Source organism: Psammomys obesus, unplaced genomic scaffold (assembly GCF_907164565.1).
Source record: "Psammomys obesus unplaced genomic scaffold, mPsaObe1.curated_primary_1811, whole genome shotgun sequence".
Classification (NCBI taxonomy): domain Eukaryota; kingdom Metazoa; phylum Chordata; class Mammalia; order Rodentia; family Muridae; genus Psammomys; species Psammomys obesus.
This window is the reverse complement of record NW_026586383.1, coordinates 4597274-4620298: the sequence shown is the minus strand read 5'-3', so window position 1 is coordinate 4620298 and position 23025 is coordinate 4597274. Positions and strand designations below refer to the sequence as shown.

The following is a 23025-nucleotide window of genomic DNA, read 5'->3' as shown; positions in this document are numbered from 1 at the left end:
GTGTGTGTGTGTGTGTGTGTGTGTGTGTGTGTGTGTGTGTGTGTGTGCGTATGTGCACGCAAGCACACAAGCAGGAGCTTCTATACACATATAGCAATACTGCAGATTGAACACAGAATCTTGTCCATGCTGGGCAAGCACTTTGCCACAGAACTAATTCTCAGTCTTTTTGAAGCTGGAAATGTGGCTTGCTGGTAGGGTGAATTCGGAAGGCCCTGAATTCAATCCTACACACACACACACACACACACACACACACACACACACACACACACACACAAAGGCAGGCAGGATGCCTCCCCAGGCACTGCTAAGCCTGACAACCTGAGATCAATCTGCAGAACCTACCTGATGGAAGGAGAAAACTGACCCCCAGGAGCTACTCTGTGACCTCCACTTCCGTACCGCGGCATGTGCCCTTCTGCTCTCACACACGCAAAATAAGAAAAATGTAATAAAATGCTTTTTAAAAAACCCTTCAGTTTCACGGGGGCATGAGCCACATTTTGAGATCTCAGTAGCCACAGGTGGCCAGTGGCTACCACACGAGATCTCTAGAACAGCACTCAACCTTCCCCGGGCTGTACCCCTTAATACGGTCCCTCAGGTTGTGGTGACCCCCAACCATAACATTATTTTCATCGCTACTTCATAACTGCAATTTTGCTGCTTTAAATGGTAATATAAATAGCTGTGTTTTCCCGATGGTCTCTGGGGACCCCTCTGAAAGGGTCTTTTAACCTCTAAGGGGGTCGTGACCCACAGGTTGAGAAGCACTGCCTTAGACACCACTGAGTCTACTGATTAGAGTTTTACGGTCTGCTCAGCCACCCTTTGTTTCTCTGTAGGATCAGCACCTTTATCATGATGCCGAGTGGGAACAATCATAGGGGAGCCCCACAGCTCAGCTGGGGGGGGGGGGGACCTGGGGCTGCTGCCTCGCCCAGCTCAATGGTCTTAACTTCCTGGTCACACACATAGCTAGCTTCTAGGGACTACAAATTGAAATCCCAAACAGAGGTGATTTTACAAGTGCCCCACCCGAGAAATAAGCTGGCGTGAAGTAGTTTGGGTCATGAAAACTAGCCAAAAGGAGCCAGGCCTCAGACTTCACACGGGACCAGCTGGGTGGCAATCAAGGGTGCATAGAAAACAGCGCTGGCTTTCTTCAGCCACAGCCGAAAGAAGGATCTGACCTCTGCCTTGGGCTAGGTGACAGACTCCTTCCAATCCTGCCCACGGGAGGTGCCTTCCTTCAGGAGGTAGGCATCAGACTGTGGGGTTAAAGGCTGGGTGTGCCATTCTTTCAGAATCCACTCTCTTGCTAACTGCTGAATTGCCTGCTCCACTTCACCCGCAAATCATGCAGCTATGGGTGTGAATGCTAAAGCAGGCAGGACCAGGAGTGGGCAGGATGCAAAGCTCTGTAGGCAGGGAGGAGCGAGCATTACATGACCCCCAGGCCATGAGGAACTGACAGCGGAAGGTCAAGCTGGGCCTGGCGGCTCTAGGAAGCTCAGCACCCTGGAAGTAGGGGCAGGAGACTCAGGAGCTCAAGTGCGTCTTCACCTAGACCCCTGGGCTCTGTGAGAGCCATGTTTGCTCTGAGTTTTCACTCTTCTACGGAAGCACAATTTCGTGTTCTGTTCCTGGTGCTTCGGACAGATCTCGGCACACAGTTCTGTGGGTTCTGACAGATGTTATCACTTTATATGTAAATCTGAGTCATTGGGAGTGTGCTTGTCAGTGAGAAGAGCGACACTGACATTAATATGGAGCCTCGAACTTTTCACCTTACAAAACCACCTCCAGTGTGCGGCAGAGCACAGCAGCCCCGCCCCACTCTAGCAGAGCCTGTTCAGAAGAGCAGGAAGGAGATTCTGGCCCCAGGTCCCAGGGCTGGAGGTGTCACGGACAAAGGCTTCAGGCTCCCTAATCCTGGTCTCAAATTAAGGGTGTGGCAGAGGTGATAGTCCAAACCCAGTCCCAGGTGACCTTCAGGACTTGTGCTGCACCCTAAGGCCAGTCAGAAAGACACTTCCCCCACAGGCACCCAAGTCTGTTTCCTTGACATTAGACCAGGTTCTAGAAATTTCACTTGACCCCAGAACAGATGAAGAAAGCAGTCTTATTGGACAAGCAACTGGGAAGTTTTTGTTTGTTTGTTTGGTTGGTTTTTTTCAGCTACTCCAGCTGGCTAATCTAACCTGTGCATTCCAGTCCTTTCTGCCTTTCAGCTGGAAATTCCCACCAGACCTTCCCAGTGCAAAGTGAGGACTGGTACAGGGAAATAAGCATCACCCATGCACGCCACACAACAGTTAGGATTTACGGTCGTTAAAAGCCACATGGCATCTCCTGCTCTTCAGGTCAACAGAGATGGGACAGTGCGGTGAATAATGAAACAAGAAGGTCCCCTTAGGACGCCTTCGCTGGTAATGTTCTCCCAGGCCAAAGCCACCACGAAGGGCTACATAACGCATGCTCAGTGGCTGTGCAGCCTCAGAGGGGCAAGATCAAGTCACTGAATTCTGCTTCAAGAGGTGGGGGGGATGGCCAGGTGCTGTGCCCTGCTTCCTGCCTAGTGCAGGGAATGCTTGCCCCAGGCAGGGGGAGACTAAGCTCAGGGGACCGTGCATTTAAAGATGACCATGCTGTAACCAGACCCAGTCAGCCTGTCTTTCCCTTCTCTGCCTCCTTCTCGCCCTCCTTCTCTCCTTCTCTTCCTTTTTTCTTGAGAAGGAGTCTTGCTATGCATGTAGCCCAGGCTGGTCTGGAACTTAACTACTGTAGCCCAAACTGGCCTTGAACTTTTGGCAAGCCTCCTGCTCCAATTGCTCATCTAGAGTTCCAGAAATGGTAACAAACCAAAAAAAAAAAAGCACTGGAGAGAAGATAGGCGTGTGAGTGTGTGTGTGTGTGTGTGTGTGTGTGTGTACGCACACACACACCTGTGCTCACCTGTGCACAGGTGGAGGCTTGAAGGAGATGTCAAGTATCTTACACTCTCCACCTTATTTTTTGAGGCAGGGTCTCTCACACTAAACCTGAAGCTTAACATTTTACAGAGATGGATGCCCAGGGGGCCTCCCCCACCCTGGGGACCTACCTATCTCTGACTCCCCAGGACTAGGGTTACAGGTACACACTGCCACACTCAGCTTTCTGCATGGGGCTGTGGCTCTGAACTCAGGCCCTGTGCTTGCACAACAAGCACTTTGCCCACTGAGCCTCACCCAGAGCTCCCTGGCTCCAGGGTTTTGCAGATGGAGGGAGGGAGGGAGGAAGGGAGGGAGGGAGGGAGGGAGGGAGGGAGGAAGGGAGGGAGGAAGGAAGGAAGGAAGGAAGGAAGGAAGGAAGGAAGGAAGGAAGGAAGGAAACTTTACACAAAACAACCGTAGCTCCTGATCCCAGAGCTAGGAAACACCAGTAATGGCCATTGTGACTCCAATCTTTAACTCCATTCAGCAGTTTGGCTCAAACGCAGGCATTTTCTCTGCTTTTTAATTTGCATCATATGCGTATATTTTTCTAGGCACCCATGATGAGAATATTCAGAGGGTTTCTCTGCCCTTTTAGCCATATGTGAACTGAACAAAGGATGTAAGAGAGTTAAGTGATTCCTATTTTTTTTTTCATGCTACCCATTGCCCTAACACCCAAATGAGGCCTGCTAGGTTCTCGCTTTAAAAACTGGCACATGCCCATGCTCCGCTCTGCCCTGCTCTCAAATGCTTCACTCAATAAAAACTTGAGGGGGAATCTGTGAGACTGCTCTAACCATCCTCAGTAACTCCAGCGGCAATCTGAACCATCAAAAGGCAGGAATTTAAAACCCTTGGCTCAGAAGGAAGGCCAAAGATGTTAAGGTCTAAACGTAATCCAGGTTCTGCAGAGACAGCTAAGGGGTTTAGAGCACCCAAGTTGCTTCCCAGAACTCATGCCCCGAAGCTCACAACTGCCTGTAACTCTGGCTCCAGGGAATCTAACACACACACACACTAGAAACTACTATTTTTTTTAACCTGGCAAACTGCATGAAGCTTCATTTAAAACAGCATCAGACCCTGGATGAAGATGTAAGGTCCAAACAGTGTCTCTGCAAATGCTGTCTCAACAGTCGCTACCTGCTTCTGAGCAAGGAATAGGACAGCACGGTTCTCTTAGGCATGGACAGAATCTGGACACAAGCATCTCAGTGGTGGAGTCCCATGCTGTCATACGTCCACACAGAACAGCTGCCATGCCCAACGCCTGCCAGCCCACATGGGTCTTTTTGGTTTCCTGCTCCCAGACAGAGACACAGAAAACTCTGGAGCCTAACTTGAAGTCAAGTCAATTTATACAGGGCTGCAAGGAGAGCCGGCTTTCAACGCCATCCATCTCCGGATTGTCACACAAAATCTCAGAGGTGACTATGATCCTCAGGATCGTCGGTTCCGATCTTTATGGACAAGCAAACCCTAGGTACAGAGGACACACTGGTCTGCCCCACCACAAATTTCCAGGCTTGGTGTATGAAACAGTTATGGGGCAAGGAGGAGATGCCTGCTAGAAAAAGCACTTGCCACGCAAACCTGCCCACCCAAGCTCAATTCCTGAAATCTATGTGGTAGAGAGAGAGGACAGACCTCCCCAGTGTGCCGCGCACACACATACAACACATGTACACGGTTATGGTAAATTTGATTTTAAAACATTAAAAGAGCTAAAGAGCGGGTGGAGAGAGAGCTCCGTGGTCAAGCGCACTTGCAGCTTTTCCAGAGGACCTGGGCTCAATTCCCAGCCCAACCTGGCTGTCCAGTTCTAGGGCATCTGACGCCCCCTCTGACCTCCCTAGCACCAGGCATGTACACAGCCCACAGCCATATGTGCAAGCAAAACACAAACACACAATCAAATGACTTTGAAAGCAGTTAGAGTTCTTAGAAAGATATGTGCCAGAAGTGTAACAGACAACCCAGTGGGAAAGAGTGAAGAGGCGTTGAAAGACACGGCCTTCGGCCAGGGCTCCATGAGGCTTACAGTTAATGAACGAATAAACAAACATTAAAGAGCTAGCGTGCTGTTTGCAGACTAGCTATAAATTGTTATCTTTGGTTTTCACTACTTTTAAATAGTTCATTCAAAAACACATTTAAGAAAAAAAGCTAGGAAACAAAGTCAAATGGCTAATAAACATGTGAAAGTAGGCTTAAAACTTTATTTATAATTATGAAAACATTCTCCCCCTCCCCGAGAAGACAGTAACGAAGTGAGCTCCTATGCATTGTTTTTGGAGGGGACAGCATTTTTGCTATTGTTTGTCATATGTTTTGTTTTGAGAGAGGGTCTCAATCTGTAGTTAAGACTGGTCTCAAACTCCCAGCAATCCTCCTGCCTACGCCTCCCAGATTTGATGCTTGTTCTCCGGTGGCAAGGGTGAGGAGCGCAGAAGCCCTGCCACAGTCCTGGGCAGCACCCATTTCAACTCAGAACAACATGCTATTGAGCGAATCCTTGTGTGTGTTGCTTGTGTTCTGTTGCTAGAAAGTTTCCTTGTGGGAGAAAGACTTGGGTGAGTGTGCATGTGAGCGCATGAGAACGGCTGATGTCAGGGAAAACTGGACACACAAATCTCCTGGGGCTGGATTAACTCACTCAAGGTTCAGTAAAGTGAGAGCCGTAACTCCACGAGTCAGGAAGCTATTGACCAAGGAAAGCTTTGTAGCTGCACAGATGAGCACAGAATAAAAAGACATGGGAAGAGAGCTAGCATACACTGTTAAAAGGCCACAAGGGTGGGAAAACTGGGTGTGGTGGCACACGCCTTTCATCTCAGCTTTTGGGAGGCAGAGGCAGAGTTCATACGTTAGACAGCCTGGTCAATATAGAAAGTTCCAGCCCAGCCAGGGCAACATAGTAAGACTTTATCATTTTTTTTTTTTTAAACCAAGAAGCCACAAGCCATTATCTATAGGCTTTAAAAAGGAACAAATGTTAGTGTGTTGGGTTTCTTGTTTCCTCTCCCAGGAGAGTCACAGAGCAGCCACTTCTAGAGGTAACATTACAAAGGCGGCTCCCAACGGTGGGTTTTTATTCCTGACTCCCTACAGACTCCATGCTAGAGTCAGTTAGCGTGGTTAATAGCCCAGGCTGCTCTCCACCTCATTATGTAGTCATGGATGGTGCCGAACTTCTGATCCTCCCATCTCCACCTCTGCAGAGGTAAGCTGACAGGCACAGCCCACCACGCCCAGTTATGAAGTGCTGGGATCCAATCCAGGACTTCATGGATGCTAGGCCAGCCCCCTATTAGCTGAGCTACAGCTCAAGGCCTTGCAGGAGTTTTAGAAATCCTCCCTTCCCACCACCAACTGCAGACAGTATGAAATGTCAAAGACAGTTATAACTACAGTGCTATGTCTAAGTTAATGCTGAGGCTCTCGGGGGAAGGGGTTGTTGGGGGGAGGGGCAAGCAATAGCAGACCGAAGACAGACAGCGTTAAAAGGAGCTTCACCGTGTTTTAAAAAGAAAAAGAAAAAAAAAAAAGAATCAGAGCTGTTTCCTTCTTCCAGCTGAGCTGACTCCTTTCCTCAGGGGAGAATTTTACTGACAGGCTCCTCTCTGACCAGAGTTGATTCTGGCTTTGCTGGCACAGAACGTTAATGTGAGCAAGAGGCCACTTTGCACCCTGGAAGAGGCTTTGGGTATCTGTGTGCCCTAAGCCAGACTGGGGTAGATTTTGGGTTACAAAGCGCTGGGGAATCAGAGTTGCAGATGAAAGAGGGAAGAGCTGCAGGCGTGGCTTGTTTGCCTAGCATACAAGAAGCCCTGGGTTCGAACCCCAGCACTTCGTAAGCCAGGCCTGGTAGTGCTCTACTGACAGGGAGATAAATTCAAGGTCAACTTCAGGTCCAAGTTTGAGGTCGGCATGACTACAGGACACCTGGAACCAAAAAGGTAGGGAGGAGGGAGGCAGGATTGCTGAAGCAAAGCAACCTAGCTCCAGAGACCCATGGAGTGGTCACAAGCCAAGGGCCCTAAGGGGGACTGAAAAAGCCAGGGAGACACCATCCATGCAAGTCACTTAAAAGTTCATTTCTTTACACTCCAGGGTTCTTCAGTTGCCCCCACCTGACACATTCTGTGAAATCCAGCTTGGGCCACACACTAGGCCTGCGCCACTCACTGGCCTGATGGGAGAGAGGGCGGCTGAATCTTAGACCTCGTTAGAAAAGCCAGCAAGGCAAGGGAAACCAAAGCACCTTTATGGCAACTGAATAAGCCCTGCTGGAGGAACCGTGTTGGCCTATGTTAGTAAAGGAAGCTGTCCTCGTTAGCATGAACTGTCAGTACACCCCAGATGTCCCGAGAACGTTGGCCTGTGAGGAAGCATCTTGTCTTAACTAATGTAGGAGGGCACAGTCGACAGTGGGGAGCACTGTCCCCTGGGCACACAGCGCTCGCCTGTATAGAGACGCTAGCTGCGCACGCGCCTGTGGGCAAGCCAGCGAGCAGCGTTCCTCCGAGGTTTCTGCTTTAGGTTGCTGCCTTGAACTCTCCCTCAGGGATAGACTGGGAGAGTAAGCCAGATAAACCCTTTCTTCCCCAAGCTGCTCTTGGCTGTCGTGTTTTATCAAAGCAATGGAATGAAGCTGGGACAGAAGCCCTTTGAGGAAGCTCACCCCACTACACAGACGGCAGGTGGCACTGCCTAATGCCAGTTAGACCACTGAGCCCCAGGAACCCCAGAACAGTGTATAGCAGCACTCAGTTCTCCAGCCCGCTTAGAATCCACAAACAGGGACAAGGCGGGGAGGCCAAACAACAGTTTTAATAAGGCTGATTTCCTGGTGGGTGCCGGACCCTCAGAGCATCCCTGGAAATACAGGACCTCATGATGGAGAATTAGTGCTGTGGCCACATATCACATTCCTAGGCAAGCGTGAATGGGGTTGGCCTAGATGCCAGTCTGTGGACCCACATACACACATGGCTGCACACACATGCAACCGCATAGACCAGCATGAGAACAGCACACATCCCCAAAAGCCGATGCATTTCAAACTGTATTCTGGGACACTCACAACTGGAACGCAGATTATCTGGAGTTTAAGATACTTTTTCCAAAAACAGGCTCGTTCCTGCGTGAATCTATTTCCAGGGAAAAAATAGCTTTACAATAACGAGTTGCGATTTTATACCTTTGGTGGAAGCTGGCTCTATCCTTCCACATGTGGGCTCTAGGGAGCTTGGTGGCAAGTGCTCTTCCGGCTGAGCCATCTTCCCAGCCAAATATGACATTACCCCCCATTGCTCCCCCTGCCTGTGTATGTGTGTGTGTGTGTGTGTGTGTGTGTGTGTGTGTGTGTGTATGTGTGTGTGTGTGTGTGTGCATGTGTGCATGCGCACACATGCCCTCAGGTGGAATTAAATTTTAAAATAACTACAGAAACCACATGCCCCTTTCTCGTTCTTTTTGGGGGGTACCAGTTCTGAGAGGATGGAGGAAGGTGTGACAGGGATTTGGGGCAGTATGACGGGGCCCTCCATGGCCTTAAGGGCTCAGGCGAGTGCCATTTCCACCCGAGTTTTGGAATTCCCTTTTCTTTGGGTAGCTGACTTCTGCCATCCTATCCATATTCGTGACGAGGCTTCTAGTTAGGACTACGAGAGTTGACGAAGAGAAAGGGCACAGAAGCCAGGGCCAGGGAGGGACACCTCAGTTGGCAAAGTGCTCCTCGTGCTGGGGAGATGGAGGCAGGGCTTCCCTGGGGCTCCCTGGCTGGCTGGCCTAGTCTACCAGGTGAGCTCAAGGCCAGTGAGAGATGCTGTCTCAAAAAGGAAGGTGAACAGCAGCCAGAGGATGACTCCTGAGGCTGTCTTCTGAGCTCCACACACATGTTCTCAAACCCTCATACATGGTGGGAAACTGAAGACGGGACCCAGGAGTAGGGGGCTGGAGTGGATACACACCAGAGAAAGGAGGAGCCGGGGTGACAGAGCATCCTCAGGCCCCATAACACTCTCCTCACAGAGCCCACCCCCAGCTCAGCCCTAGCTATGCCGAGTGAGGTGGTCCTGAGGAGGTGGGGACGGGATCGGCGGCTGACGCTGCTGGCCCAGGACAGTGGCCATGCTGGGGTGGGTCCGATGGCTCAGCAGGAGCAGGCACTTGCTGCCAAGCCTGGCAACCCGAGTTCAACCCCAGGGATCCATGAGGTGGGAGGAGGCAACCGAGTTCCACACGTCGTCCACTGACCCCCATTCGTGTGCTGTGGCACACACCCACTCCGAAACATGCGCACACACACAAAATCACTAGATGTGATTGAAAATAAGAAGTGGCTGTCACGGTACTATTTTCACATGTCCTGAGCAACATCCACTGGAACTCAGAATATTCCCTCTCACAGTCCACACACACACACACACACACTTACTTCTCTTCCTTCCTAGTTGCTCCCAGCCACTTCAGTGCCACCAACCCCGAAACTTATAATTATGATTTAGCACCCAGAGAACTCTTGCAAGGCTCCAGAATGCAATTCAAACTGCAAAGGGGGTTGAACGCAGGCATCCGCTGATCGAATCAGGCAAAGCCTACAGTACAGGCGAAAAATACTTGGCTCCTTCCTTCCATAATGTTCTTTCCCCAAGATCATAAATTGCTGAGTGCTGACTTTCCATCTTCAGAGTGAACGTCACAAGCGCCAGCACATAAATCACTCCGGAGCACTTATTCACCACGGACAAATAAAGCGTGAGCTGCCCAGCTGCTGTGAGGCTCCTCTCTGCTGCTGCAACCTGGCAGGTCTAGGCCGATGAGGAGAAGGCATTGTGACACTGGGGGCCGGACAGGGAGGGTTGGGTAAGGGCACCGAACAACACAGTAAATGTCGCCTACCACATCTCTACAGTCTCTTCAGTGCTTCACGTCTGGGTCACGGGCGTGTTCGAGGCCACAGGGATGATTCGGAGGAGAATGGAGAAGGGGACCAGCACACACAGCAGTAGGCAGCTTAAAAGCCCTTTTCATTCACCAGCGTCAGGGCACTTAATCCTCTGGGCGCTGCGGCCAGGGAGCCGAAACTGTTCCCCTCAATGCTGGCTTTTCATAAGGCTATAGCTCACAATTGACAAAACCCAAGGGGACTGTGTTCCCAGTACTTACATCACAAAGCCACACTGTCGCCCGGGGTGGGAGCGCAGACAGGTGACATGATGGACACTCCCCAAAGATGCCCTTGACCTGGTGCCAAACTCCATATACGTCTCCCAGACATCCACCAGCCAGGTCACACCTCATTCCTCTTTGTAAAAGCAACGCCTGGCCAAGAGGGCACGAATCGCCACCACACGGAAAGGAAGGAAGAAGGGAGAGCAGAGAGGGAGAGGACCTTGAGGGTGGAGCGAAAACGAAGAGGGACCTTCCAAAGCCGTAGGGGAAATGCAGCCATGCCTACAGGTAAGAGAGGGAAGAGACCCAGGGGCTGCCAGACACTGTCCATCATCCCTGCAGGGCTGGTGCCACTCCGTGGGCAAAGTGTTTGCCTGGTGTGCGTGAGGCCCTGGGTCCAAGCCCCAGCATAATACAGCAGTGCTCACGAATCACCTTCCAACACATGGGCATCAGAACCAGAAGATACAAGTTCAGGACCAGCCTCGGCTGCATGGTGCTGTCTTTACTGATCCAATGCTAAGATGTGAGCTACTCCCAGAACCAGATATTTGTTCCTCAAAATGAATGCAACACTGTCCTTTACTGTTTCTTGTTATATTATTCATGGAGGATTTGGAAAAACAAAACAAAACAAAAAAAACACCTTATTTTCAGTCTTGGGATCGAACCCAGGGCCCTGCCCACACTTGACAAATGCTCTACCACCGAGCTATATTGTAGCTTGCTACTTTGTCTTTTTATTTTGAGACAGGCTCCCACTAAGTTCTTATGTTGGCCTTAAACTCATTCTGTAGCCCAGGCTGGCGCAATTCTGTCTCTGCCTCCTGAGTGGCTGAGATTAGGAGCTTAGATCACCAGCCTGGCTTTTGGGGATATATTTGAAGGTTAACTATATGGGCTTTGAAGTGAGGCTCAAAGGCAGAATATTTGCCAGGCACATACGAAGCCTTGGGATTCAAACCCCAGTACTATAAAAACATAGACCCTAAGATAGCCCCTCACTTGCTGAACTGAATAGATAAAGGGGGCGCCTAATTGTGAAGAGGACCCAAGCGGAGAGAGCAGGCAGGGTCAGGAGCGGTGGCAGAGCAGTCATGTGAAATCCGAAAAGACTGTGCCCCTCAGTACTCAGAGTGTGGGGACTGTTGAGGAGACAAGGGAGGCTGAGTGCCAGCAGCCTTCCTCACAAGCTCCAGATAAGCTGTCTCTCTGAAGAGTCTGCTGGCCTCTGGCTGACAGTGTCCCATAAACCGTAAGGCTGGAGAGATGGCTCGGCGCTGGCTGCCTCCCAAAAGACCCGAGTTCAGTTCCCAGCACCCCCACAGTGCCTTATGCTACCTGTAGCCCCCAGTCCAAGAGCACCCCTGGCCTCTGTGGATGCCAAATGCTCGTGCATGACCCTGCCCCCATACACACACCATTGATTTAAAGAAAAATGTATAGTAAGTAAATTGTAAGGCCGACACGAGCTATAAGCAAGTCCATATTTGTTCACCAAATTCTGTTCCCCAGTTTCATCTGGAATACAGGGAAGCTTGAGTAGGCAGATTAATTTGGAGGCCCAGCTCCAGTGAGCCAGCACTTCCGGTGACTCTGGCCCTGTCCATTTCCACAAAGAACCATGGCTACCTGGGAGAAAAGTGGTTGAGAGGGTCCCTGTGGTGACCGGGCCCTGCAGATGAGATATTTGGAAAATCTTGGTAGCCCACCGGGCTTTTATATTTGTTCTGTGACCTCCACTGTTTCCCACCAGGAGATGAAACTAGTTATAATGCATTATTGGTGAACTGGCTAAGAAAGGGCCGGTGAACTGGCTAAGAAAGGGCCGGGGACCTTTACATTTTGACCTGGTCTTATCTATAAAGAACACTCTAGTTCACTTTTGTAATTTCAAAAGTTTCTAGTTTACTCCTTTGGTCTACATATTGCGTGTCTCCTTCAATTATTCTCCAACTAAAAATAATTATTTCATGTGTGTTTTGTCTGTGAACCCTGAGCATATCGGGTGCCCATGGTGGTCAGAAGAGGGCACTGGATCCCCTGGAACTAGAGGGACCGACGAGTCACCACATGGGTGCTGGGGATTGAAGCCGGGTCCTCTGTAGGAGCAGCCAGGCTCTTAACCACTGATCCATCTCTCCAGCCCCCAGACCCAGAGCTGCTTGATGCTCGCCTGCCAGTCTGCCTTAGGACTGCCCAGTCTCTGCCTGCTGAGTGCTGGAATTACAGGAGCCTGATCCTCCTGCTTGCAGGGTAAGCACTGTATCTCCCGAGCCATCTTCCCAGTGCTTGTCCGAATCAATGTCTCCATCCCAGGCTGGGGACAGCCGCGTGGACTCACCTTGTCACTCTGCTGTACCAGCTGATGTGAGAACAAACTACCTCTGCTGTCTGAGACTTGAATCACCATCTTGTTTACCTTTGCCGTACAGACTGTGTGGGTTAAGATCGAGGGACTAATGTTCCCAGGGAGCCTGTCTGTCTGCACTTCGATCTGAGATGGTTTTGGAGCCGTGTGGAACTATGGAAACTACCAAGCTCATGAGGCTCCCAGGGAGAACGCTGACTTGTGCTTTCATGACCTGAAAAGTATACTATGACATTTATAATTGTTCTTACATGTTATTTTGTTGTTAGTCTATTAGTCTGTGTTTCTGACTCTATTTTATTGCATACAGATTTATTTTATTTTATTTTTTTAAGATAAGGTCTCCTTCTGGAGCCCAGGTAAGTCTTAACTTAAGGTGACACGCAGCTTTGGAGTTTTTGACATGCGATTATTGCCATGTCTATTGAGACATTTTTGTGTGTGTGTCTGCACATGTAAGCTTATATACATTTTAAATTTTAGTCATTTTTCTCCTCACTCTGTATCCTAAAGAAATGGGTCTTTAAGGTCCTTACCTCACCCAAGCCTAAATGAAATGCAGGGGTTAAAAAGATGACTACTGAACCTGGGAAGTCACTTACATTTTTTTTTTATTAAAAACTTAAAAAAATTACAACAGGAGTCTTACTGGCTGGCCTGGAAATCACTATATCGACCAGGCTAGCCTCAAGCTCACAAGAGAGATTATCTGCCTCTGCCTCCCAAGGGCTGGGATTAAAGGCCTGTACCACCACCATACTCAACCCAAAAATCTGTTTATTTCTCTTGTGTGTACGCAGGCATACAATGTTGCCATGCAGAAGTCAGAGGACAACTTTTTGGAATCTGTTCTCTCCTTCTACCATGTATGACCTGGGATTGAACTCAGATCATGGGGCGTGAGAGCAAACCCTTTTGCCCACTAACTCCTCTCATCAGCCCTAGATAGGCCAGTGTAAAACCCAGGAGACAATTTACAGCAAAGCATGAATGAAACAGAGGGGCCTAACTTTTCTTTGTCATAAATATAATCTGGGCTTATCATTCCGTAGACATGATAGATCTGTACTTTCTTGCCATGTAAACTTCTATACTCTTAGCTTCCTAAAATCTATTAAAATGAAATATTGAGCACATTGAATGTGCTTCATAGAACATTAAACGTTCTGAACACACCATTAAGGGATATCTGATCTTCTCAAGGAAGTACTCTAGAGGGACAATAAACATCTAAAATAAAGACTTTAAAGAACAGTTAGTGTTTACACAAAATGGAATTCATTAAGGCATACGATAAAAGTTGGTTAAGTAACAAAATTTTTTATTTGCTACATAAATTTTGGTAAGGATTTTCTTCTAAAACAGAGTCTAAAAAGAAATTAAATTTTACATTTTCCCTTAGTATTCAAGGGCAATAGAAAACAAGACATAAAAATGTTTTATGCTAATCAAGATGTATGATTTTAAATACATTTGGAAAACTAACACAAAGAATCTTTATAATTGCTTTGTTACATTTTCTTGATATAGAGACATTGCCAAGAATGAGTTTTCTGAGATACAAGTTAACTCAATATATAATTATAGAAATAAAGTCAAGATGCCTAAAAATGGTGTTCATTAGATATCCTTTCATGAGCTGGCTGTGGTAGAGCACCCCTTTAATCCCAGCACTCAGGGAGGCAGAGGCAGGTGGATCTCTGTGAGTTTGATGCCAGCCTGGTCTACACAGTGCCATGGCACCCAGGGATACACAGTGAGACCTTTTTTTTTTTTTTTTAATCCTTTTATCAGATTATTGCTATAGGGCTTCTGTTTCTAAGAATATGTTTATCCTTCTAATTATAAACATTTAGAGCTTTATTTCTTAAGTGTGTGTATGTCTGCCTGTGTGTGTGTCTGTGTGTGGGTATTTACATGTGAGTGCTTGTCCTTCAGAGGCCAGAAAGGGCACCAGGTCTCCTGGAGCTGGCGTGACAGGGGTTGTAAAGCTGCCTGATGTGGTTGCTGGGGAGGCCCAGGTCCCCACAAAAGCAGCAACTGCTTCCAGGCACCGAATTTTCTCCAGCCCCATTAATAAGATTTTATCATTAAAGCTACGATACACCTCAGATCATGAATGGATATGTTTGCTAAAGATCTTTACATTCCATCGTGTGATAATTCCTCTCTGTGACGGGGTAACAGAAGATGCCAACCCTGACCAGCAGCGTGAGGAAGCTGGGTCAACTCTGGTATGACTCTGGATGTAACAGAAAAGACCAGTGTCACTCGAGCCTACCCAGGAGAGAGCACCAATTCTCTGCAGTGAAAGGTAATTAAAGTTTTACTAAATGATTTCCATCAAATTCTCAGAGAAACTTCTACAATACTTTTTTTTTTCTTGGAAAACTTAGAAGTGTAAATTCAAAGGTTAAAACTTAAAAGGCTGGCCTGCTAAGCAGAGGCAGTTTTACATGGTTTCTGACCTTTGCCTCCTAAGAAATATATAGTTCATCAGCGTTGAGATGGTCTCTTTCTGCTATTGGATGACAAAGTTGTTAAACAATATTAACTGCTGATAGATAGTATACATCTTATTATAAATGTCAAATCTTAAATATCTAATTATATAGAGAATAAAACTATCAAGATTAAAGCAAGTATTGTTAACAAAAGGAGAAATTGTTAACAAAAAGGCAGTAATTAAATTTAGAATGCTTTCATTGGACTCAAGACTTATTTTAGTGTGAGTGAGTAGTATAGCAGGTCTGCGTGTGGAAGGCGTCAGGTGTCCTCATCACTCTCCACCATATTCCTTTGAGGCAGGATCTCTCCCTGAAACTACAGCTTGTGTTCTTTTCAGCTGGGCTGGAAGCCACAAGCTCCAGCTGTTCCTTGTTTTCCACTCACCCCAGCACTGGGCTAAAGGTGAGAGTGCTGGGCTTCAAACTTGGTCCTCATGGTTTTGCAGTAACTGCTCCTAACCACTGAGCTCTCTCTCCACGCCCAGACTTACATTTTTAGCTGTTTCTTATTATTGTGCATGTGTTAGTGTGGACACATGTGCTGAGGTCAGAGAGAAGTTTCCACGGCTCACCTGTCACCTTCCACCACAGGTTCTGAGACTCCCTCAGGTTACCAGATTTATGCAACTTTTACCTGCTGAGCCACTTCACCAGCCTTCAGCTCAATTTGTAACATTCCTAATATGTAGGTTAAAAAACATTCGTATGCCCTTCCCTGTAGCCATCAGACTATCCAGACAACGGACCCCAAGGAACTGGGATTTCTCCCAGTAGCATGTGGGAAGAGAGAGGCTGAAGGAGTAATTTGCCATGCACAAGAGGTTTCACACAGTAGGACCACCCTGCAGGACCGGCTGGAGCTGAGACAATGACGGAGCCCCTCCCCCATTGCTCTGTAAGTAGCCCCCATAAAATCTGGTTCACTTAGTTGCCTGGATGGAATCACTTCCTCAGTCCGTCTGGGTCCTGTCTGGGGTGCACAGCTGTGTCCTTACATCCAACCAGGGAAAGCTGAGCGGCAGACAGAGGGAAGGCAAGGGAGCTCTGCATCGCCTGCTGGTCCTAAAACACGCTGATCCTAGATAAAGGAGGCAGAATAAAGCCTTCTAAGAACTAAACCTGAATTTCAAAGAGTGTTATGAAGCCGTAAACTTGTTCTACTAATAAGACCAGGACCCTAACTCATTTCATTATGAAAGAACACGTCACTGTCACATTCAGTTAGTTCCTGCCACAGCGGATCACGGATTCTACATCAGAGCTTACCACACTCCCTTCCAGAGCATGGATTCAACACATGCCGCTCTTTGAGCTTTGCTTCTGCTGGGAATTAAGCAACTAAATTTAGAATGTGTGTGTGGGCCAGTGCAATGGCTCAGAGGGTCAGGGTGCTTGCCACAACGCCTAAAGACCTGAGTTCAAATCCCTGTACGCACATGGTAGTAGGAGAGACCTGATTACCACAAACTGTCCTCTGACCCTTACACATACATCCCATCCCCCCAACACACACTGAACAAATCAAAGAAGAAAACACATGTGTTTTCTCCACGTGTAAGTCGTTTTATGGTGTGTGGAGGAAACGGGCATACTTTTGTATTCTAATTATGACTCTGAAAGACAGAATGAATGACCAAAGCAGCAAAGAGGAAAATGCTTTCCCTAAGCTAATGCACAGAAAACTACAATTCTTAAACACGGTTCTGGAGCCTGGGGTGTGTGCTCTTGTGTGCGAATACATGTAGACACCAGAGACTGGGTTGGGGCGTCGTCTTGTTGCTTTCTACCTTATTTTTCTGAGCCAGTCTTTTGCTGGACTTTGCCTCCTCCCGCCTTCCCCCCCAGCCCTGGAAACACAGACCTGCACTACCAGGCCCGGCTTTTACCTGAGTGCTGGGGACCCAAGCTCAGGCCCTCATGCCTGAGTGACAATCACTTTAGTGGCTGAACTATCTTCCCTTTAATTTAATTCCCTTAAATTAGCTCTTCAATGGGGACCACTCAAGGAAGTAACTACATTCTCTGCGTCAGCACAGATGAAGAACCAAGGGGGTGTCTATCCTTGAGAAACTTTCTCCATTTCTCCTGGAGTTGGTTTCTCCTGATCGTACAGGAGAAGGCAATGGCCACATTTCACTTCGTTTAACAGGAGAACTATTGGATGGTTTTTGCTAGCTGCTTCAACCAGTAAGAAGAAAAAGAGAGAGAGAGAGAGAGAGAGAGAGAAAGCATGGTGTTCCAAAAAGAAAACTATTATCTAACCACCGGCCATTTGGATTTTGAGAATCATCCGCCAGGGCTCTCACTGGGGAAAAATAAAGGAGTCTTTACAAGAGACTTTCAATGCTCCCGTCTCTAAAACGCACTATGACGCCAGCCCACCATTCTAAGTCTCGCTCTGCCTCCAGGAGTCACTGGATGGTGTCTAACATTGCTCTCACAAAAGGAGGAAGGTGACAGCAACAACCAAAAATCAATAGCTTGTTCCCATGTTCCTGGCCAAAGGTTTTCTTTTTTCAAGCAGAGCTTTAGAGTTAGTACTGTGTGTGTGTGTGTGTGTGTGTGTGTGTGTGTGTGTGTGTGTGTGTTTACTGCGGGGCTGGAAAGACAGCTCAGCAGGAGCACTTGCTGCGCCCACAGGAGCCCAGAGTTTGACTCCCAGCACCCATGTTAGGAGACTCACTACCACCTCTAAGTCCGGCTTCCAGGGATCTGGCGCCCTCTTCTGGTCTCCCTTCTCCAGCACACACACAAGTGAGAGCACACTCTCTCACACACACACATCCTTTATCTAATCGTTTTAAAAATTCTGTTTCGTCCATGTGGAGGTTGGAGTACAACTTGCAAGAGTTGGCTCTCTCATCTTGTGGGTCCTGGGACGGAATCAGGTCACCAGACTTGGTGGCGGACATCACGTCCCCAGCTCCCGGGAGCATGAACAGCGTATACTATGTCCTGCCAATGTCACTGACAGGTGATGTGAATCAGCCCACAACCTTAAATATAAACAACAGACCAGCTTCTGTGTGGGAGGCGGAGAGCACGGCTCCCTGGGAAAGGAAGAAGAAATACTGCAGGGGACCCCACAACAAAATGTGGATCCCCTATTCCTCACCCCTGTATCTATTAGGCTCTAGTCTCTGTGATCCTTTGCCTGAGAACGCTGCTGGGAACGAGAACGTAAAAACAAATGATCATGGGACCAGAAAGATTGCTCAGTGGTTGCTGCCAACCCTAACGCCCCGAGGTCAATCCCTAGGACCCACATGGTGGAAGGAAATAACTCCCCAAAATTGTCCTCCGACCTCCGCTTATGCACTGCAGCAATTACACACGTGTGTGCTCACACCCACAACCTCTCTCTCCCTCTCTCACATGATAAACAAATGTAACTTTAAATTTAAAAATAAAAATGTTAATGATCACAAAGGTCTCTCTCAGCTTCCCTGGGGAGTAAAGCTTTGCGCACACACACTGCCCCCCTGGGTGAACGGAGGAAACTGTATGTGTGTGTGTGTGTATGTTTGTATGTATCTACAGACTTTTCCAATGTGTTGTTCTGTATAATACCATGAGCATGTGGAGGTCAGAGGACAAAGTGGAGTTAATCCTCTCCTTCCACTTTCACTTACACAGGTTCCATGGGTTAAACTCAGGCTGTCAGTCAGGCACAGAAAGTAATTTTATCCACTGATGCAAAAGTAACTTTTATTCACCTGTCATCTTGGAGGATCATTGCTTCTTTCTGTTGACGTAGGCCTAGTCCTGAAAGCTTCTGGCCTCTGTACAATCTAACCCAGGCCTAGAATGCTTTCAGCCTCTGAGGCTTACTGCTGAATAAGCTCACCCTTTCCTGTTCTTTCTGAGCTCTGGGCTGGCTGCTTCAACTTAGCTGTTCTGTTCAAACTCATCTCCCAGCTGACTTATTCAATCTGGCTTCTCTCTCAGCCTCTGAATTACTCTGCTTGGCCTTAAACTAACTTCAACAATCTGTTCTAATCTCCTAGCTACTGCTCATTCTCTGGCTCATTTGGCCTTCACTTGAATTCTCTCTCTGCATCCTCTCTATTACTGTCCCCATTAACCTGCCTTCTCTCTCTTATTGGCCCTTAAGCAACTTCCCTCTTCTCTCTTGTGAAAGTTGGGTGTATCCTAGTTTGTCAAATCTTTTTCTGATTCATCTCTATTTCTGCTACTCAATTAAATATCACTTTCAAACACGGGTGCCTCCTTCTACAAACTAACTTTACCTTCCTTGTTTGGGATTAAAGGTGTGTACCACCATGCCTGGACCTAAGCTTTTCTTTACCTGAAATTTGCTCTGTACCAGGCTGGCCTAGAACTCAGAGATCTGCTTGTCTCTGTCTCCTGGATTAAAGGCATGTTTGTTTTCCAGCCAGATCACATAGCTAGAAGGTCTTTGGATGTGATATCTTGGCAGAACAGCCATGTTCTGAATTTACATTCCTCTACACACTGAGCCATCTTAATTGCTCTATTTTTTTTTTAAAGCTATTTAATGGTTTAATTAGCATACTGTCTGTCTCTTTGAGAAAAGGTGTTATGTAGCTCAAGCTGGCCTGGGAACTTACTATGTAGGCAAGGTTGATCCTCCTGCTTCAGCCTCCCAGGTATCAGGACTACAGGTGTGCATCAACATGGCCGGCCCCTTGTGTTTTTTAAAAATGTCCTTGTAGTTATGCACCATCCTCAAACACTTGCCCACCCAGTCTCCTCAAGGGGATGCGGGGCTCCCAACACAGTCACCAACACGAAGCTCCCACAAGGCTGCATGCCTGCCTCGGCCTGAAAGTCCTCGCAGAGCCACCGACCCCAGTTCACATCCCTACTCCAGACCCTGCCCAGGTTCCTTGAAGACATGCCTGAGATATTCGTTAGCAGGTGGCTCCTGCCTTTGTAGGAGCTACACCACTAAATTGCTACCGAAGGCGGTCAGACACGGAGAGGAACAGCAACTGCTCACCAAGGCTAGTTTTTCTCTTTGTGGCAAAAGCTTCCCAGGACTCCTGCCCCTTCCAAATGCCTACTGTGAGTCTTCTGAAGTTTTCAGGCTAAAATTATTTTGATGGAGATTAAGAATGGTTAAAATTGGCCTGAGCCTGACTCAAATTACCTCAAGTTATAATATATTCTATGTCAGGACTATACATATTTAATTGTTGACACAGTTGAACCACAGCTCCTTCCAGTAGCCACCGAGGCAGAATTGGGGGCCCAGAGCTGTGTCTGGCAGGAAGACAGAAGAGTCCCTGCAACCCGCTAGGGTAGGGCAGGTGGTCAGAATCTGCAGGGGTTGTCCTGTGCAGGGCAGCGGTCCCGTGCAGCCTGAACCTGCTGAGCACAACACGAATGAGGACGGCTCACGCTGGCCTGTCAGAGGCATGCAGGAGTCAAGCGTGGGAGGCAAGAGCCTGGCCAGCATGGACCATATGGAGAAGCCATAATTCAGGGGAGCCGCATGATGCTCCCATCAAGCCAAGAGGCACGTTTAGAAACTTTTAGGGTCTGTTAAAATTTCTCCCACTTGAAGTTAAAATGAGGTTCATTTCAATCAAAATTGGAGGCTCCTCAATGGTAGAATAGCAACTGGCTCTGGGTAGCTGCCAGACAGAAGGACAGGGGAGAGTTCCAGGCAGGCAAGGAGCTGATTCTGACTCCAGGGAATCCTTGCTTTTGCTATGTGCCTCCTCCTAAAGTAGTGAGCATGCTACAAATGCACTCGCCCACTTGCTGAACAAGTGCTAACAAAGCAACGGGTGTGCTAGGAAAGGCCTCCGGCTTACCTCTGGCTCTGGCTGTGAGATGTGCTCCTCTTCAGCCGAGTTCGGTAGAATTGCCCACGTTATGTTGGCACTGGCCGAAGGCAAAGAGCCAAGGGTCCCATTTTTCAGCTGGTCTGTGGAATGTGACATGGGCCCATGCCATCCCAGGATGGTTTCTGAAACAAAGAGCTAGAATGATGCCAGAGATCCTCCAAATCAAACACGTAGAGCCTGTGAAACATCTGTACCTACTGAGGAGACCTTGTGTCTACCTCCCCACCTTATCCACCTGTGTCCACCTCCCCCCACATCCATCTGTGTCATCTTCCCCTACCCTGGATCTACCTGTGCCCACCTCTCCCCAAATCCACCTGTGTCCACCTCCCCTCCCCCATCCACCTGTGTCCATCTTCCCAGAGCTGGTATTACAGATGCATACTGGGGCACCCAGCTCTTTACGTGGTTGTTGAACTCAAACCTAACTCCTCATGCCTGTGTGACAAGCACTTTACCCAGAGTCACCCCCAACCTCCAGCAATGTAATTACCAACATCAGATAATGCTGTTTTTCTTTTAGCTTTCAAAAATATTGTATGATATTTACCTTAAAGACTAAGTCATATTATCAGATACAGGCTACTGAAAATGTGGCCTATTGTTTAATAATCACGGTTCAGGAAAAATGTTTACAGTGTAGACACAAAAAGCTGCTCCTGGTGCCAGATGTGGCCAGCTGCAATGGATAGTAAGAGGACCAATATGCCTGGTCCATTCTAGCCAGAAATAATTCTTAGAAATAGCAGCCTGCTAAGCTAAAAGCATTTTACTGATCTCCCTTCAACCCCCTGTGAGGGGGAGATTTTCCCCTTCGATACTCTTTTCACAGTATTATTATTACCACGGAATTTCTTTCGGAGTTTATTAATAGAGACAGGAGTAATTACAGGTGGATTTTTTTAGCCACAGCAATCTAGCAAGGTGAATAAGCAGGTCACTCTCAGCTCACTTCCAGCCCGGAGATTGGTTCCCAACCTTTGAGCAGGGATAAACGATGGAGGAAAGCCAGGCTGGAGGGGGAGGGAGGCTCACTCAGTCCTTCTGGTCTCAGGTGCTCAATCCCCAGAGCCATTCTGTCAGCTTGCTTTCTGAACTTGTTCAGAGAAAAATCTAGAAATGGTCTAAACCTTTAGCATCCTAAAAGAATCTGGTTGGTGGACCGAAATAAGATAGCAGTGAAAACGGGTCTCTCTCCTTAACCCCCCACCTCTGTGAGCTGCTAAGTGTGGTACGATGCAACCCAAGCGCATTTCTATGTAAACATTTCTCTTCTCGATGCCGGTGCTCAATACTTCTCACACATACAGTAGCCTCTATAACCCTGCTGCTGAAGCCCCAACTGAAGTAAAACGGAAACTTCTTGGCTGCCCCGAGGACCTGTGATTGGGCGGAGCAGACACTCGAGGAATGAACATTAAAAGACATTCAGGGATGCAAATACCACCTGAGCAATCTTCACAGCCTCTCAACAGTCACAAAATTCAAACCGGCCACAGAGAAGCAGGAACTGCAGCCCCAGTGCCTGGGGAGTGGGTGGGAGGAGTGAGGGCTCCTGCTACATGAGGCCCTGCCTTAAAAAGAGCAAACGAAGCTGGAGAGACCGCTCAAACGGTAGGAGCACTGACTGCTTTTGCAAAGGACACGGGTTCAGTTCCCAGCACGTGGTGATTCACAGTCATCTGTCATCCTGTTCCAGAGGCTACAAACTCCTCCTCTAGCTTCCACGGATACCATGCAAGTGATCCACACACACATACACACGCAGGCAAAACACTCGTGCACATGAACCTTTTAGAAAATGAATGAATTCATACGCGAATGGACAAATGAATGCTGGAAAGCGCAGCGCGAGTTCTCAGTCTTGTGGTTTAGTCTCACTTAGGTCACCCAGGGCCCCCACCCATGCTGACTGCTGTCTGCTATGGGTTTGTGTCCCCACCCCGTTCATATTTTGATGTCTTAACCTCTAATCTAACAAGGTCTGAAGTCAGAATTTCCCAGAAGTAATTGAAGTTGAATGAGATCATCAGCTAGGGCCTTCATCCAACAGGATCAGTATCCTTAAAAGAAGAAAAGACCAGAGCTGCACGCACAAACACACACACACACACACACACACACACACACACACACACACACACACA

The 23025-nt window shown here is 48.1% G+C and overlaps 1 protein-coding gene across 2 annotated transcripts in view; it reads right to left on the bottom strand.

Moving 5' to 3' along the window:
- Osbpl10 (oxysterol binding protein like 10) overlaps nucleotides 1-23025 on the bottom strand; it is a 196812-nt gene that overhangs the window by 32838 nt on the left and 140949 nt on the right. For both annotated transcript variants that reach the window (XM_055601643.1, XM_055601642.1), the window contains one exon: nucleotides 20846-21000. In XM_055601643.1, coding sequence (XP_055457618.1) covers nucleotides 20846-21000 — 155 coding nt within the window. The remainder of the gene's footprint in view (nucleotides 1-20845; nucleotides 21001-23025) is intronic.